This window comes from Schistocerca americana, chromosome 1 (genome assembly GCF_021461395.2).
Source record: "Schistocerca americana isolate TAMUIC-IGC-003095 chromosome 1, iqSchAmer2.1, whole genome shotgun sequence".
Classification (NCBI taxonomy): Eukaryota; Metazoa; Arthropoda; class Insecta; order Orthoptera; family Acrididae; genus Schistocerca; species Schistocerca americana.
The window spans coordinates 1236224350-1236243689 of record NC_060119.1 but is presented as its reverse complement, the minus strand read 5'-3'; the positions used below and the strand labels follow the sequence as shown (position 1 = coordinate 1236243689).

At 40.3% G+C, this 19340-nt stretch overlaps 1 protein-coding gene across 1 annotated transcript in view; it reads left to right on the top strand.

Annotated features, from left to right (window-relative positions):
• Positions 1–19340, top strand: part of LOC124598421 (Down syndrome cell adhesion molecule-like protein Dscam2) — a 378789-nt gene that overhangs the window by 308545 nt on the left and 50904 nt on the right. The window contains exons 25-28 of the mRNA XM_047136000.1: positions 4110–4400; positions 4581–4719; positions 4796–4968; positions 18900–19085. Of these exons, the coding sequence (XP_046991956.1) occupies positions 4110–4400; positions 4581–4719; positions 4796–4968; positions 18900–19085 (789 nt within the window). The remainder of the gene's footprint in view (positions 1–4109; positions 4401–4580; positions 4720–4795; positions 4969–18899; positions 19086–19340) is intronic.

Sequence of the window (19340 nt, the reverse complement as noted above, 5' to 3'; positions counted from 1 at the left end):
ACTGCCGTGTCAGTACCAGACAGTTAGCCTGCCAGTACATGGTAAGCCAGATGACAGCGTGGAACAAATGTTACTACCGTTGTCACTAACAGCATGTGCAGGGCTTACTAGTGACTGCACATCAGGAGAAATTTTGTTACTGGTTTCTTCACCAGGCAACCACAATTCTGGGGTTTGTGTCATCCTTCCTATTCACAAATGTCACCACCTTTATGCAGAGCGGTATCTTCAACGTTCGTAACAGTCATCTGTGGTATAGTGTGCAGAACCCCCATAGTATGGTGACAGTGAATCATCATCAGTGCAGCCTGAATGTATGGGCCGGGAAAATTGGTGACTGTATTTTGGGACCAGTCTTCCTTCCATGTCACCTAACAGGCCAGGACTATCAGCATTTCTTGCAGGTTGTAACCTCCCCCTCACTTATCGACCTTAATGACAGTGACAAATTAAACCACGTGAACCTAATGAAAATTTGAGAAATGCAATTGTCACCAAAGTTAATCTGTCGGTAAAGAGGGAGGAAGGGTGACATCTTAATGAAAGGAAAAATGCAAATGAAATTGGTGGAAATTAATTTTGAAAAAGGGTAACATTAATAAAGAAAATAAATGTGTGGTGATTGCATTAACAGTTAACTGGTGTTAATTAGATATTTGAGATTTGGGGAAAATAATGGTTGCCAGTCCTATGGACAATTACTATAATAACTGAAAAAGAAAGATTAATGCTCATATAATTAGCACTAAAAGCGTGGCAACTGAAGGATGACACGTGTTGTGTGAAAACTGAATGTTTGTCAGAAGTAATAAAATTCGCTACACTCTGACTTAATTTAGCAAAATAATTAATAAAACCAGAAAATTGAAAGTTAATTTAGTGACTGAAATTAACAGTAAACTTTGTTTCTGAAGCACTACGAAATAGAATAAAATAAGGTTAGTCTTGGGCTACCTCAACAATCATCTCAAAAGCTACTTGAATCTACGCAATTTAGAAATAAGAGATTTAACTTTGAACTTGAATTAAATGATTTTGAACTATTAACAATAATAAAATTTAGTAAGTACCAATCTGAGCTTGTGTAATCTAAATATTGTAACCAGCCATGAATACTTAAACTGAACTTTGTAATTAAAGCAGTGAAATGGAATGATATTACTTTAATGCTGGTGTTTGAATTTCAACGACACTCGGGTTCATTTTGGAAAAGGAAGGGACCCTGCTTGGTAAAGCAATTGGGACAATGAGCAACAAAGGTTCATGCTAAGTTGCTGTATTTTAATGATGCAAATGGAACAGTTTGCAAAGCTGAGGTCTGCCATACAGTTCTAAAACTTTACATGCTTTCAGCCTTCCTTGTTGGTTGATTGAAGGTTTGAAGTCATCGATCGAGGAGGTGGCGACAATCACTTATTGTCGGCCATTGCTGTTGCAGAAGCTGGATGTTGGTGCGCCTTCTTCTCGACACGGTCACCAGGCGAAACAGGCTATTGATGTGTGCCAGCTAATGCTTCTGTCCACGACACCGTGTCAGTAACTATCATAGCAAGTTGAGTTTAATTACATGCTGCCAAACCCCGAAAGCGCGGCAACTTGTGGGAGTGTCACACAACACACCTGCACCACTGCCCTACTCCAGCCAGACTCTGCCCTGCCCGCACTCCACGCTGCCGAGTTAACACTACCAAAGATCCTAAACACTTTGGTTTCCACACAACCTATCGAAGTAATCGTTCGATAGCATAGTTTCCCCTAGGCAAGACCCAGCATAAAAATACAAATAATATTTACAAAACAAACCAATTATATTTCGACATAGACACATAAATATATATACAAATTGTAAAACAATTACAATATATAAAGACACAGAAATGTTATATCTTCAGGTAACAAAATAAGAAAAAAAATTATAGTACAATAGAAGGAAATAGGAGAATATGCATTTCCGACATTACAAGGTGACTTTGCCCCCCCCCCCCCCCTTTCTGCAAGTGCCATTGATGATTCGAGTCAATGGGTCAGACAAGTTGGTCCAGTTGCATGGCCTGCTCATTCACTGAATCTCAACTCATGTGATTTCTAGTTATGGGGTCATGTCAAAAATATCATGTATGCCGAGCCCATCCCAGATGTGTAGACACTGGGGCAGGATATTCATACTGCCTTTGACACTGTTCAGATGCAGCCTGACAAGTGTGAACCTGTGAGACAGAACATGCTGCTGCACGTACACACGTGTTGTGGGACATGGAACCCATTTTCAACACATACTGTAACTGTGGCTGCATGGTACAATGTGTATTAGACCACAAACTCTGTAACAATGTATGATTGAATAAATGATCTCTAGCATGGAACCCAGGCATTTTGAGACATAAGTTCATTAGTACTTCTCACAGAGTCACAAAAAGATATTATTGTGACCAGTTTCTTCCATTACAGACTTTGCTTCATCTGGAATTGTTTTTCATTTCCCTGCTCATTCTGTATGTTCTGTTTCCTTCATGGCTGCACTTAACATTGCATGATTTATATAGTATGGATTTATAGTGTTCAGCTGCATTGAAGATCCCATTTTCTGCACAACATTTTGAGGACTGAGTTTTCATCTTTATCAGATGGTGTGTGGGATAGCATGTAATAGATGTCACTGAGTGAGTCACTGATCTACTGTGAAGCAAAGAGGAACAATCAAAATGATAGGACATCTAAAAATGCATCTTCTAAAGGGTTTTGTAGAATGTTGTATCACGAGGAAGCAAGGGAGAGGATGTTGTTATGGGTGACTGGTATCCTCTTTCTACAACACAAATGCACACGTGTATTAATATGATTCTTTATTTACATGAACATTTACTTAACTGGAATAGAGTCCATGTTCTGTGGTACAAGCTCATCGGTAATAGTCATCTTGCAGACAATATCGGTAATCCTGCTATAGCCACTAATCTGGTCGCTATGTACTGTTGGAGCCCGTGACTTGAACTGAGCCCACACAGAAATATGCTGACAGATGCCAAATGGAATGAGTGAGTCAGTGAGACCCTTCGGTCAGTGGCAGCAGCCTAAATATGTACTGTCGAGAGGGCATTGGTGACATGTTGCTTGTCAGTGAGTCTCTGGCCTCTCTGGAGATAGGTGCACTTGATCCAATGCCTACTATTGATCTTTGCACTACATCTTTGTTGACCAGTGTGGATAGAGGCTTTCATACTTTTTAAAACATGTTAGGCAGTATTTTGTGGCAGAGCTGACAACAGAGAACAGTTCTGATACAGTCACAGGTGTTGTAGGGCACACCCTTCAGCATTCATAGTTAAACATGGGGCTCCACAGCAGATAACACTTACATGTTTCCATGTTGACTTATCGACATGATCAGTTATGATTGCAGAGGGTGTGAGATCATCAAGAGTGACCGTGGATTAACAGAAACTTCTTGTCTGATCTGATGAATCACTTTTCTTGCTACACCAGATAAATGATCTTATCTGGATACACTTACATTCAGATGAACAGTTACTTGAACATGCAACGTGCCATAGACACAGGCTGGAGGGGGACATTCACCTGGGCTTCCATGAGACATGCGGTTGTAATTTCTGGTGTCATAATATCTGTGGACTGTGTGAACATCATTGCTGATTACCTGCATCCCTTCACACTTAACATCACTCACAACAGCAATGGCATCTTCCAGCAAGGAAAACTTTCCATGTCACCAGGCTGGAAATGTGCTGCACTGGTTTGAGGAGCATGGTACAGAACTTACATTGATGTCTTGTCTGGCCACATAATTCTTCTGATCTGAATGCAACTGTACACATCTGGGATACTTTTGGGTAGCAACCTGCCACCACAAACCATCGGCCTATAATGTATGGGAGTTGTGTGACCTGTGCCTAGGCATCTGGTGTAACATACTACCAGAAAGCTATTGAGGACTTATTGAATCCAAGCCACACAGAACTGCTCCTGTATTATGTTCCAAAGGTGAACCAACATGCTATTAAGCAAGTGGTCATAATGTTTTGGCTCATCAACATCTGTGGAGTTAATATGTTTATGTTTTGTAAGTATCAGAAATTATTTCTTTTTTTCAGAGCCACAGATCCCGAATTCAAATGAAATTTTGTCAAGAAATGCTACTTCTTTATACCTGCATCTGCCTTCCTGGCCAGATGGAGGTTGTCCCATGCTGTATTTTGTTATTGAGTATCGTGTTTTGGGTAGCGCCAGTGAGTGGATTTTGGTAGATAACAATGCAGCTAGTAAAAATGTCCTAATTGGGGATCTACAGCCTGGAACCTGGTACCAACTGAGAATCACAGCTCACAATAATGCTGGATCAGTGAGAGTGAATTTCAAGATTGCCACAACAACTATAACAGGAGGTAAGGAAAACACAAAATTGAGGCAAACATAAGATCCTCTATATGACCTAAATTCAGAAAATTACAGTTGCAGTTGCTAACTTTTCACTGAGAACTTTAGATCTTCCATATATTAAATCAGCAATTTTCTTTTAAAAAGGATGAATACAAAAAGGCAGTGACTTATTCTCTCTTTACCAGCGACTGTATCTCCAATTCAAGAAAGTCAAACACACACAGTTCACTTCTATGAAGATGTGTATATAATAGTGCCATCAGTGTGCTCAGCAATCTTGTTGCTCTGTGCTGCCTCTCTTGCATACATCACAGCCCATAAAAGGTAGGCAGAATATAGCACTTATATAAAATTCATATAACTTTCAACTCATTATTAAAAACTTGATTTTACTTTGAAGGCACTGTCAAGAAAATCCAGAATTTAAAACAGGCCAAGGTGCACCAGAAAGTCCAAATTCTTGCAAAGCAGCTGCTGAAATGGACAATAAAAGAAATTTTCAGCAGATATATTCATCATCACCCACAAAAATGGATGACTGTCAAGCTGTGAGTCATCCAGACACTTCTTCTGGTAAGAAGAAATATTATTTGCACTAATTTTTCCATCTGTTCACAGTAGTGAATACTGCTTACTATAATTCAATTCAATTTATTGCTCATAACATGTAATTTTACTTCATGTGTGAACCAAGTATGAAGTTTTTACAATTACAATTTTTTTTAGGTTACATTATTTCTTATAACATTTTAATTCATGATAAATTCAAATTATAAGGGCATTTTTGGATAAGTCACTGCTTGACCCACTCTTTAATAGTATCCCCTGTCAATATCTTAACTTCATTTGGCAACAAGTTATTAAAAACTGCTCCTTTGACATAGGGGCTTTTCGCTGTTAAAGTTAATCTTCTGTTAACCAAATGAATATCTTTTCTATGCCTTGTTACACAGTTGTGAATATCCATGTTTCTTTTTGTGATTTTAGTGTCTTCTTTCACTAGCGTTATAGTTTTTAGTATATACATGGCATAAACTGTGAGAATATTGTGTCTAATTAGTAGGGGTTTGCAAGAAGTTCCTGATTTTACTTTTGCTATGATTCTCAAGACTGCTTCTGCAGTATGAAAACTCTTTTTATATTAGTTTGACATGTCCCATCCCTCAGAACTATTCCACAGGACAAGAAATAGTACGGTCTTTAGGGTTTCAGAATTAAGATATGGTGACAATCTTCTTAATGCATATAGACTGGGTGTTATTTCTTTACAGACATAATCAGCTTGCTGCTTCCATGAAAGTCGATCATCTATGAATAAACCCAAGAATTTACAATCTGTTTCATTGTTTCTGATTTTATTTACAATTGACCAGCAAGTCTTTGTAATGTTATCTGAACCTCATATCTGTTGGCTGATTCTTTCTGATTCTAATCTCCTGGCTTCTTTGCGGTACTTATATTTGTACTGCTTGTAGAGTTCTTTATGTAACTCTGAATTAGACAGTCTGTGTAATGTATACATGTTTTCCATTTTTTCTTTCAGATCTTTTGCTTTAAAATCTGATGGCACAGGTTTTGATTTTGAAGGCTGATTTTTCTGGATACTCACTTTTTTTAATGACATGGCTATATTTAAGTGCTCAGTCATAATTTCTGTGAACATGGCTCCATTTATTGTTGATGCCAATAACTGATTCTCATTATTCCTGTGTTAAACTGTGTCTTAGTGTAACAATAAAGAATTGTATAAATTGGTCATTGTCTAAGAGACTAGTTTTAAATGTTTCTCATTTCTCCTGTGCAAACCTCAGTGAATATAACCTTCAAACCACAAGGATTACCTGGTTGAAGGGCTCCTCCAGTTGTCAGATACGTCTACCTACAAGCCATGCCACAGTGATCCCATTTCAGAAATTCAGCAGGATCTCCAGTCTCTCTTCAAATCCTAAGGGCCATCCCAGAACCCCTCCCCAGAGTCTATGTCTTTCCTCACCCACTCCTAACTTCTACATGCTTCCTAAAGTTCATAAACTCAACCCCCAGGATGCCCTGTTGGGACCACTTACTGTGCCCCCATTGAGAGGATCTCTACTCTCATAGACCAGCACCATGAGGTTACTCCCCACAATCTACTCCCATATATAAAAGATACCAACTGTTTCTTCCACTGACTCTCCACAGTTTCTGTTCCTTTACCACACAAGCCCTGCTCATCACTATTGATGCTACCTCCCATTACATTAAGATCCCTAATGCCCACTCCCTTGCTGCTATTGAACACTACCTTTCATAATGCCTGACATTTTAAAAATCTACAACCTCCTTCCTGGTCACCATGACCTCACCGACTATTACTGTACTTCTCCTCTGAAGGCATCACCTACAAACAGATCTGGAGTACGGCATGGGCATCTGTATGGCACCATCCTATTCCACCCTATTCTACAATTACCTCTACATCTATGTACATACTCTGCAAGCCACCATACAGTGGATTGGTGGGGGGTACTCTGTACCACAAGTTTCATCCTTTCCTGTACCACTCACTAATAGAGTGAGGGAAAAATGACTGTCTGTATGCCTCTATTGTTGTTGTTGTTGTTGTTGTTGTTGTTGTTGTTGTCTTCAGTCCTGAGACTGGTTTGATGCAGCTCTCCATGCTACTCTGTCCTGTGCACGGTTCTTCATCTCCCAGTACCTACTGCAACCTACATCCTTCTGAATCTGCTTAGTGTATTTATCTCTTGGTCTCCCTCTACGATTTTTACCCTCCACGCTGCCCTCCAATGCTAAATTTGTGATCCCTTGATGCCTCAAAACATGTCCTACCAACTGATCCCTTCTTCTAGTCAAGTTGTGCCACAAACTTCTCTTCTCCCCAATCCTATTCAATACCTCCTCATTAGTTACGTGATCTACCCACCTTATCTTCAGCATTCTTCTGTAGCACCACATTTCGAAAGCTTCTATTCTCTTCTTGTCCAAACTGGTTATCGTCCATGTTTCACTTCCATACATGGCTACAGTCCATACAAATACTTTCAGAAATGACTTCCTGACACTTAAATCTATACTCGATGTTAACAAATTTCTCTTCTTCAGAAATGCTTTCCTTGCCATTGCCAGTCTACATTTTATATCCTCTCTACTTCGACCATCATCAGTTATTTTACTCCCTAAATAGCAAAACTCCTTTACTACTTTAAGTGTCTCATTTCCTAATCTAATCCCCTCAGCATCATCCGATTTAATTTGACTGCATTCCATTATCCTCGTTTTACTTTTGTTGATGTTCATCTTATATCCTCCTTTCAAGACACTGTCCATTCCGTTCAACTGCTCTGCCAAGTCCTTTGCTGTCTCTGACAGAATGACAATGTCATCGGCGAACCTCAAAGTTTTTACTTCTTCTCCATGAATTTTAATACCTACTCCGAATTTTTCTTTTGTTTCCTTTACTGCTTGCTCAATATACAGATTGAATAACATCGGGGAGAGGCTACAACCCTGTCTCACTCCTTTCCCAACCACTGCTTCCCTTTCATGCCCCTCGACTCTTATAACTGCCATCTGGTTTCTGTACAAATTGTAAATAGCCTTTCGCTCCCTGTATTTTACCCCTGCCACCTTCAGAATTTGAAAGAGAGTATTCCAGTTAACGTTGTCAAAAGCTTTCTCTAAGTCTACAAATGCTAGAAACGTAGGTTTGCCTTTTCTTAATCCTTCTTCTAAGATAAGTCGTAAGGTTAGCATTGCCTCACGTGTTCCAACATTTCTACGGAATCCAAACTGATCTTCCCCGAGGTCCGCTTCTACCAGTTTTTCCATTCGTCTGTAAAGAATTCGCGTTAGTATTTTGCAGCTGTAACTTATTAAACTGATAGTTCGGTAATTTTCACATCTGTCAACACCTGCTTTCTTTGGGATTGGAATTATTATATTCTTGTTGAAGTCTGTGGGTATTTCGCCTGTCTCATACATCTTGCTCACCAGAAGGTAGAGTTTTGTCAGGACTGGCTCTCCCAAGGCCATCAGTAGTTCTAATGGTATGTTGTTACTCCCGGGGCCTTGTTTCGACTCAGGTCTTTCAGTGCTCTGTCAAACTCTTCACGCAGTATCTTATCTCCCATTTCATCTTCATCTACATCCTCTTCCATTTCCATAATATTGTCCTTAAGTACATCGCCCTTGTATAAACATCGCCCTTGTATAAACCCTCTATATACTCCTTCGACCTTTCTGCTTTCCCTTCTTTGCTTAGAACTGAGTTGCCATCTGAGTGGTTCTCTTCTCTCCAAAGGTCTCTTTAATTTTCCTGTAGGCAGTATCTATCTTACCCCTAGTGAGACAAGCCTCTACATCCTTACATTTGTCCTCTAGCCATCCCTGCTTAGCCATTTTGCACTTCCTGTCGATCTCATTTTTGAGACGTTTGTATTCCTTTTTGCCTGCTTCGTTTACTGCATTTTTATATTTTCTCCTTTCATCAATTAAATTCAATATTTCTTCTGTTACCCAAGGATTTCTATTAGCCCTCGTCTTTTTACCTACTTGATCCTCTGCTGCCTTCACTACTTCATCCCTCAGAGCTACCCATTCTTCTTCTACTGTATTTCTTTCCCTTATTCCTGTCAATTGTTCCCTTATGCTCTCCCTGAAACTCTGTACAACCTCTGGTTCTTTCAGTTTATCCAGGTCCCATCTCCTTAAATTTCCACCTTTTTGCAGTTTCTTCAGTTTCAATCTGCAGTTCATAACCGATATATTGTGGTCAGAATTCACATCTGCCCCTGGAAATGTCTTACAATTTAAAACCTGGTTCCTAAATCTCTGTCTTACCATTATATAATCTATCTGATACCTTTTAGTATCTCCAGGATTCTTCCAGGTATACAACCTTCTTTATGCCTCTATGTGAGCCCTAATTTCCCAGATCTTATCTTCATGGTCCCTAAGTGAAATGTACGTTGGCAGCAGTAGGATCGTTCTATAGTCAGACTCAAATGCTGATTCTCTGAACTTTCTCAGTAGCATTTTTTGAAGTGAATGTCTTCTTCCCTCAAGGAATTCGCACTTGAGGTCCTGAAGCATATCCATAACACTTGCATGCTGATTTAACCTACTGCTAACAAATCTAGCAGTTTGCCTCTAAATTACTTCAATGTGTTTTTTCAATTTGAGCTGGTGCAGATTCCAAACACTTGACCAGTACTCTGGAATAGGTCACATTAGATTCCTATATGTGGTCTGTTTTACAGGGGAACTACACTTTCCTAAAATTCTCCTAATAAACCAAAGTTAACCATTCACCTGCCCTACCAGAATCCCCACATGCTCTTTCCATTTCATATCACTTCACAATGTTATGCCCAGATATTTAAACAATGTGACTGTGTCAAACAGGACACTACTAATGCTATATCTGAACATTATGGGTTTATTTTTACTACTCATCTGCATTAACTTACATTTTTCTACATTAAGAGCCAGCTGCCATTCATCACACCAACTAGAAATTTTGTCTAGGTCATCTTGTATCAAGCTAAAGTCACTATCTTCAACGCCTTCCTGTACACCACAGCATCATCAGTGAACAACCAAAAATTGTTGCTCACCCTCTCTGCCAGATCATTTATGTACATAGAAAGTAGCAATGATCCTATCACATTTCCCTGGGTACTCCTGATGTTATCCCTGTCTCCAGTGAACATTCGCCACTGAGGACAAAACACTGGACTGAGTGAGGTGGTGGAGTGGTTATCACACTGGACTCATATTCAGGAGGATGATGGTTCAAACCCACGTGCAGCCATCCTGATTTAGGTTTTCCATGATTTCCTTAAATCGCTTCAGGCAAATGCTGGGATGGTTACTGTGAAAGGGCACGGCCAATTTCCTTCCCCGTCCTTCCCTAATCTAAACTTGTTCTCCATCCCTAATGACCTCTTTGTCGACAGAAAATTAAACACTAATTTCCTCCTCCACAAAATACTGGGTTCTATAACTTAAGAAGTCTTTGAGCCAGTCACATATCTGGGAGCCTATTCCGTGTGTATGTACCTGTGCTAGCAGTCTGGAGTACAAATGCTTTTCAGAAGTTTAGAAGTATGGAATCTCGCTGTTGTTCTTTATCCATAGTTTGCAAAATATTGTGTGAGAAAAGAGCAAGCTGAATTTTGCATGAGCGATGATTTGTATAGTCATACTGATTCGTGGACATGAGCTTTTTTGTCTCTAGGAAATTTATTGTATTCAAACTCAGAATATCCTCTAGAATTACACAGCAAACTGATATTAAGAATATTTGTCTGTAATTTTGCAGGTCCTTTCTTTCATACTTCTTATACACAGGAGTCACCTCAGCTTTTTTCCAGATGCTTGGCACTTTATGCTGCTTGAGAGACTCATGATAAATGCAAACTAAGTAAGGGGCCAGTGATGTAGAGTACTCCTTGTAAAAGTGAACTGGGATTCCATCCAGACTGGCAACTTATTTGTTTTCAACTCTTTCAGTTGTTTCTCTATGTCAGGGATGCTTATTACTGTGTCATCCATATGGGACTCTGTGTGATGGCCAAAAGACATTACGTTTGTAAGATTCTCCTGTGTGAATGAGTTTTGAAATGTGGAATTTAAAACTGCGAACTTCCTTCATTATCTTCCAGTGCCAAACTAGACTCATCAACGAGTGACTGGAGGGAAGCCTTAGATTCACTTAGCAATTTTACATAGGACCAGAATTTTTCTGGATTCTCTATCAGATATTTAGCCAAGGTATGAGTTATGATACGTGCTTGACTCTTTTCACAGATCTCTACTAATCTTTGCCTGTTGTCATTTGTGTGTCCTCTTTAGAACCGGGAGTGCAACGGTCGTTGCTTCCTCAGCATTTTACTCATTTCATTATTAAGCCACAATGGATCTTTTCCATCCTCTTACTAGGCACATTCTTGTCCAGAAAATGATTTACAATCTGTTTAAACTTTGCCCATAATTCCTCCATATCCACCATTCTGGAACTAAATGATTGCAGTTCATTGTCTACGCGAGATGCTAAAACTGCTTATCTGCTCTTTCTAGCAGAAGGACTCTGTTAGCCCTCTTGACTGATTTATTAACTTTCCACATCATGATCACTAATCCCCGTCGCTATACTGACACCATCGATAAGATCTAGCCTGTTTGTAGCTACAAGGTGCAGGATACTTCCATTGCATGTGGGCTGCTGAACTAGCTGCTCAAGACAGTTTTCAGAAGACTTGTTTAAAAGTATTTCACAAGACTGTATGTCTGTATTCTGTGCAATGAAACCAAACATGTCCCAGTCTAGATTAAAGTCACCACCAATTAGTATTGCATGATCTGGGTATTTATGCCCAAATAACCGTAGACTTTCTTCAAATGACTCTAGAGCCATAACAGCAAAGTCAGGCATTCAGTAAAAACATCTGACAATTATCTTGCTTTCACCTAGACCTGTTAAGTGCTACCAGATCCTTCACCACCACACTCAATTTCAACCTAAGTGGAGACAATATTTTTGTCAACTGCAATGAACATTCCACCTCCCAAGGTGTCTAATCTGTCTTCCTGATAAACAATCCAAGTCTTACTAAATATCTCAGAGCATTTTACTTCGAGTTTTAGCTGTCTCTCAGTCCCAAGAATAAACTGAGGTTGAGAATTTTCCTGGAAGGCAGTAAATTCGGGGACTTCATTACAAAATACCGTGACAGTTTACTGATAAATTTTTGCAGTCAAAGTGTCTTTACCCTGAAGACAGTCTAATTTCTGTATATACGTATTGATTGGTGAGTGTTCATGAGAGTGCCTCAAACCTGCTGCCTAGCCTAAAAAAAAACCCATTTGCACTCCAAAATTACTCTGCTACCCGAGTAGCTGCTTCCTTTGTGTAGTGCACCCCTGACCTATTAAGGGGAGTCATACAGATCCCTACCCAATAACGCAGGTCCAGAAATCTGCAGCCAACACCATCACAGAGACAATGAAGCCTTTGATTGGGACCCTCCACTCAGCTCCAAACCAAAGGGCCCCGATCACAACTCCGAGTACAATGCCGCAATTTGTGAGCTCTGCTTACACTCTGCAAGTGGGGCCAGCAGTTTTCACCACCTTATCAGCCACCTGTAAGAATTGAGGATGGCCACAGAACCAATGTGACAGGTATTATTGTGGCCAACATGAGTCATAACTCACAGATGACTTCACCCTGTACGCTCGACAGCTACAGGCAAGGCCAACTCCACACCTCAAATGAGGCAACTTGGCAGAAATACCAGGTGCACATTGTCTTTATTTCAGTGCTGAATGCTATCTTCCACAGCAGCTCCATAATGTGCCTAACATTGGAGCTCCCAATAACTAGCAAACCCCTGCTCACATGTTCCTGCTCGAACCCTGCTGAGGGTAGGTTGAATAGGCGAGGCCATGTAACCAGTGTCCACATTAGGTCTCCATCTGGAGTGACGTGAATGCCTTACCTCCCGCAACTCATCCTGTGGGCCCACTGTGTTGGGTACACTAGAAGGTGCCTCAGCAATAGAGCCCAGGGTGAAACAAGCAATACCTGCAGTGTCCCATGCGATGCTCCAGAATCTCTACCACCACTATGCTGCGAGGAGTTAGCCTGAAGGCCAATTATTGCGGTCAAAACCATATTCAACTGTTCGTAAACTGCTCCCAGCTCCTCCTGCATCTGCACACGTCCTAGCAGGACTAGCTGAAGAGTCAGCAGTAAAAGCTGGCAGAAACTAGATAAGCAACTTGTTACCCTCCTGACCTGTAGCACTGATACCTCAATGAACTATGTAACTGGCTGTTCAGAAAAATGACAGCTGAGCTACAGACTGCCTGAATTTACACTCACATTAACAAAAAAACATGAAACTAAACTTCTTAAATACCAAATCATGCAAGCAATTAAACATAGATATACTGTTAAGGAAACACAGGAATTGTAGAATTTTAGAACATGTTTTTTGCTGGAGTATCATGTCGTTTTTGGAAACCCAGAATCTACTCTGTAGGAATCAACATGGATTCCGGAAACAGCGATCGTGTTAGACCCAACTCACTTTATTTGTTCATGAGACCCAGAAAATATTAGATACAGGCTCCCAGGTAGATGCCATTTTTCTTGACTTCCGGAAGGCATTCTATACAGTTCCGCACTGTCACCTGATAAACAAAGTAAGAGCCTACGGAATATCAGACCAGCTGTGTGGCTGGATTGAAGAGTTTTTAGCAAACAGAACACAGCATGTTGTTATCAATGGAGAGACGTCTACAGACGTTAAAGTAGCCTCTGGTGTGCCACAGGGGAGTGTTATGGGACCATTGCTTTTCACAATATATATAAATGACCTAGTAGATAGTGTCGGAAGTTCCATGCGGCTTTTCGCGGATGATACTGTAGTATACAGAGAAGTTGCAGCATTAGAAAATTGTAGCGAAATGCAGGAAGATCTGCAGCGGTTAGGCACTTGGTGCAGGGAGTGGCAACTGACCCTTAACATAGACAAATGTAATGTATTGCGAATACATAGAAAGAAGGATCCTTTATTGTATGATTATATGATAGCGGAACAAACACTGGTAGCAATTACTTCTGTTAAATATCTGGGAGTATGCGTGCGGAACGATTTGAAGTGGAATGATCATATAAAATTAATTGTTGGTAAGGCGGGTACCAGGTTGAGATTCATTGGGAGAGTCCTTAGAAAATGTAGTCCATCAACAAAGGAGGTGGCTTACAAAACACTCGTTCGACCTATACTTGAGTATTGCTCATCAGTGTGGGATCTGTACCAGATCGGGTTGACGGAGGAGACAGAGAAGATCCAAAGAAGAGCGGTGCGTTTCGTCACAGGGTTATTTGGTAACCGTGATAGCGTTACGGAGATGTTTAACAAACTCAAGTGGCAGACTCTGCAAGAGAGGCGTTCTGCATCGTGGTGTAGCTTGCTCGCCAGGTTTTGAGAGGGTGCGTTTCTGGATGAGGTATCAAATATATTGCTTCCCCCTACTTATACCTCCCGAGGAGCGCGCACGGAGGCTTTCAGACAGTCGTTCTTCCCGCGAACCATACGCGACTGGAACAGGAAAGGGAGGTAATGACAGTGGCACGTAGATGTAGATGTAGATGTGAATAAATAATATGTAACTTGATGCCCTGGAGATGTGTCACAGGTGATAGCTGGCACTGAACTGAGTGCCTAACTATGCTTACTATCATGGTCATGAGTCGTTAAGCAAACAGCTGAGTAACTACTGTGCTAGGCACGAGATTAAACTCTGAGAATCTGAGACTGGAGGTCTATGGAATTTTTACTATTTGCAAAGGTCGTTGAATCAAGTAAATAAAGCAACACTAGCGACTTCTGCGGCAGAAATCTACATTAGAAAGTAAACTCACTCAAGGCGAAAGATCAAGAAATTGGAAATTATTGCTAAACGATGTAAACAAACTGTGTACAATCGATAAGTTGCTGCTGCTGACCTCTACTGTGCTTTGAGGCTGGAGGTAATTGGCTATCTAGTGGAATCCCTCCTGACCACCCACAATCCCAAACACCTCGCCTAGTTCAGATTCATTGGAGACATGTTCCTGATTGGGATTGAGGGTGAGGACACTCTATCCAAATTCCTCCAGAACCTCAACACCTTCTCCCCCATTTGCTTCACCTGTTCCTTCTCAAACCACCTTCCATGATGTTGACCTCCAGCTCAAATATGGTTACATTAGTACCTAATTCCACCTCCTTACTCTTTTGACTCAGTACCACCCAGGACTGGAACAACTGAATTACATTCTCTGCCAGGACTTTAACTACCTCTCATCATCCCCTAAACTGAGGAATGTCCTACTCACTATTCTTTCCCATCCCTGCCACAGTTGTATTCCGCTGCCCACTGAAGCTATACAATATCCTCATCCATTCCTACTCAACCCTGCCTCCCAACCCCTTTTCTCATGACTCAATGACTCATATGCCTGTAACAGATGTAGACACAAGACCTGTCCCCTACATCCTCGCACCACCACCTACTCAAGTCCAGACACGAGCATCACCTTTCCCATCAAAGGCAGGGATACCTGTGAACCCAGTCATGTGATCTATAGCTAAACTGCAACCACTGTGCTGTACTCTACATGGCTATGACAACCAACAAGCTGTCTGTCCGCATGAGTGGCCACCGACAAACTGTGCCAAGAAGCAGCTGGACCACCCAGTTACTAAGCATGCACCCAATACAGAATTCGTCGTTTCAGTGACTGCTTCACAGCCTGTGCCATCTGGATCCTTCCTATCAACAACAGCTCTTCTGAATAGTGCAGGTGGGTATGCTACCTACCATATAGCCTAGTTTCCTGTAGCCCTCCTGGCCTCAACTTTCATTAGTCACTGTCCTTCACCTACCTATACCCTTCTCTGTTCCCACTCCAGCACTACACAGCTTTCTATTCCACCAGTGCATCTACAGTCTTTTTACTTATCTCCTTTTCCAGACCCCCCCCCCCCCCCCCCCGATCCCTCCCCCCTCGGCCCTCCATCTAAGCTCCGGAATGCACCTACCTGCCTTACCCTCTTCCCATCTCATCTCTGTATGCTCCTACAAGTAGCATTTTACCACCCACCACCCCTACCCTACTATCCATCCACCCCAGAATTCTCATTACCCTCACCACCCAGATGGCCACAGCAGCCAGAGACACTGGTCATGTGTGTATGAGTTGCATTTGCGTGAATGTGTGTATGTTGTCTAATTCAGAAGGAAGCCTTGTGGCCAAATACTTACTTGTTTAGCAGTATTTATGTGGTGCCTGTTTGTAACTCAACATCTCCACTACATGGTGAGTAGTGATCTATGCTTTTCATAGTATTGTCAAATGTAATTTTCACCACCTTAGCAATATCCATACCTGCATCCTTTAAAATTATCTATCTGTGAAAAAAACTTTTTTGTTATTTTGTAGATAACAGCAACAGATGAGTGGTATAATGGGAGAAGCAGCAGCTTTTCTCAAAGTACTTTTTCTGCTAGTATACATAAACACATATAAAATAATCTAGGAGTAATTCTCTTAATTATCAGTGTGGGTTAGTACTAGACATAATTTGTTATCAGTATACTTTACAGAATACCCTACAATGATTTCATGTTCCTGTTGTATAGTTTGACTCACTCCACACCCCCAAAGGCTCTCATTCATGATGGGATTTACAGAACATGATGCATGAGTGAGTCAGTGAGTGTCCAGCCATCTTGTCTCATTGTAAAAACTACATCAACTTGATCATACTTTTATGTGAATGGTTGTTTTCTTATAAACGATAATGATGTTAAAATTGGCCAATCATGAAGAATATTTTTTTTGTTCAATAAAATGCAGCTGTGCAGTAAAAATTATTTCATTTAATACATTCATTTATCTGGTAGAAGTTATGTAGTTTATCAGAATTATGTAAATTCTCTGTAAGTCATGTACATCCATCATAGTGTGATACTTAAGTTGTAATAAGTATGTATACTCTGAATTTTTTCTTAATACACACATTCATGTCCTTATATTTTACATAGATCATGGTACTAGTTGATTCCATCAATGAGCAGCTCTCTTCCAGTGCATATGCTCATTTTGAAATAGCCCTTTTTGTGGGAGGGATCAATATTTGTTTAAAAACATTAAAATGGTTTGTTATTCACTTACTATGGTATGACAAGTATTGGAAGTGAGGCTTAGTTTTTCAGCTGAAGATGTTTTATGAAATTATTGTTTAAAATGAGGCTAAGTGCAGCCACAGAACAAAAGTAAATCAATTTCCTTAGCAATGATTTTACTAAGACCTCAGCTTTAACTCTCTCACATTATGTATATTAATAATGTAGAAATTTCACATCTTCTGTGACCAGTTATTTTATGATAACCAGAAAACATAACTGAAATTAGAAATGTAAATGAGCATGTGGCTAGGCCTCCTGTCAGTTAGATCTTTTGTCTGGTATAAGTCTTTTTAGTTGATGCCACTTCAGTGATTTGTATTTCAAGCTGAACTTAGAGAATTTCAAATTAGTAAAAATTTTCAATTTATAATATCAAGGAAAAACAAGTTCCTGTGTACAGTATGAATACCATTTGTCTTTCCAAAAGAGTATAATGAATATGGTGATGGATCAGGTTTTCTGCATTTCAATAGTTATTCATGTTTGGGATCTAATAGAAACGACCTTCACTTATCATCACTTAACACTTCCGGGCTGAGATGCTGTGGTCCATACATAAGACTCTCCCCTGATGTTTCACCTTTGACTGCAGAAGGCATCCTCCAAGGACAATCGGCGAACTGCAACGAGAGCATGAGTGAGCGCCATATATATAAGCCATCCAGAGGGCGCCACTGTCAATCATGTGACGTCGGCTGTGCTATGATCTCTGATATAGCCAACTTTCTCTATTGAAATTAATTGATTTTCATGCTGCTGCTGCAATGTTGAGATCCATATCTTATCCAGCTTAATGCCTTCATCTTTTCTATTAAAATTATTGCAGTGTTTGGCAATCTCAATGGCCTCTCTGTACATTCGCGCATAACAATGTGACATCTTTGCTGTAACGGTCGTCTCGCTAAACTTTATTTCGTGATCACCTTCCTGAAACACATGTTCCATTACAGCTGATTTATCAATATGTCTGAGGCGGCAGTTCCTTTTATGTTCACCCAGATGGGTGTTGACGCTTCTTTTTGTTGTGCCTATATAGACCTCTCCACAACTGCACGGATTTTTATAGACACCGGGTGCAGCTAGAGGATGTCATTTATCTTTAGTGGATCTTAAACTTTCTTTTATTTTTGTAGTGGGTCTGAAAACAGTTTCCACATCATACTTGCTTAGAATTTTTCCAATGTGATCAGTGACCTTACTGATAAATGGTAAGAACACTTTCCCCTTGGGTTTGTGTTGATCCTCGTCCATCCTGGTTGTCAGTCTAGGGTGTAGTGCACGATCTAGCTCTCTGTTGGAATACCCATTCTTCTTGAAGGTCGCTCTAAGGTGTTCAATCTCATCATCTAAGTGAGCTGGTTCACGTATTTTGTGCGCCCTGTCTATTAATGTTTTAATCACCCCTCTTTTATGTCTTGGGTGGTGGTTGGAATCTTTCTGCAGATAATGATCAGTGTATGGACCATGGCATCTCAGCCCGGAAGTGTTAAGTGATGACAACACCTGCCGTGAAAGCCTTCATTCTATTCATTTATCAGTTGTGGTGGTTTTAATGACATACTTTATGTAAGATGATACTGAATTTTCACAAACAAATGAAAACAGATAAAAACAGAGTGTTGTGTATTTATTACTTGCCATTTCACTACTGACAGTGAGATTATGTTCCATTTTTCTGTGTGTATATGCTGTCTTGAATCTTCATTGTTATTATCATGTTTAAAATCTTTATGATTAACATAGGATGTCTCTTTCAGAGCACTATGAGATGAGTCCATATGCCACATTTGCAGTATCATCAGATTCACCTAAAACAATGAATGCAATGATACTAGACTACACCATGCAGTTCAAAACATTTGGTCATTCTGAAAATGACAGTGGCATACAACATGAATGTGTTCATCAAATCAACAAGAAACGGCAGCGAAAAGGACCAGACGGTAACTCAGACTACTTCTGTTGCATACAGGGTGTAATTTATTGCACAATGTATTAAGTTTCCTTAGTGTTATCTGACGAGGTCCATCATACTGATACACTTTGATTACAATACTACTTTTTTGGTTAGTGTACTCAACACAGTATGTGGTACTTTGTCTTGTTTCTGCATTCATTATCACTTATATCATCATGATGACCAGTCTCAGATCTCACAGAGAGTGATAATCACTGGCAGTCACTTTCTGTAACATATG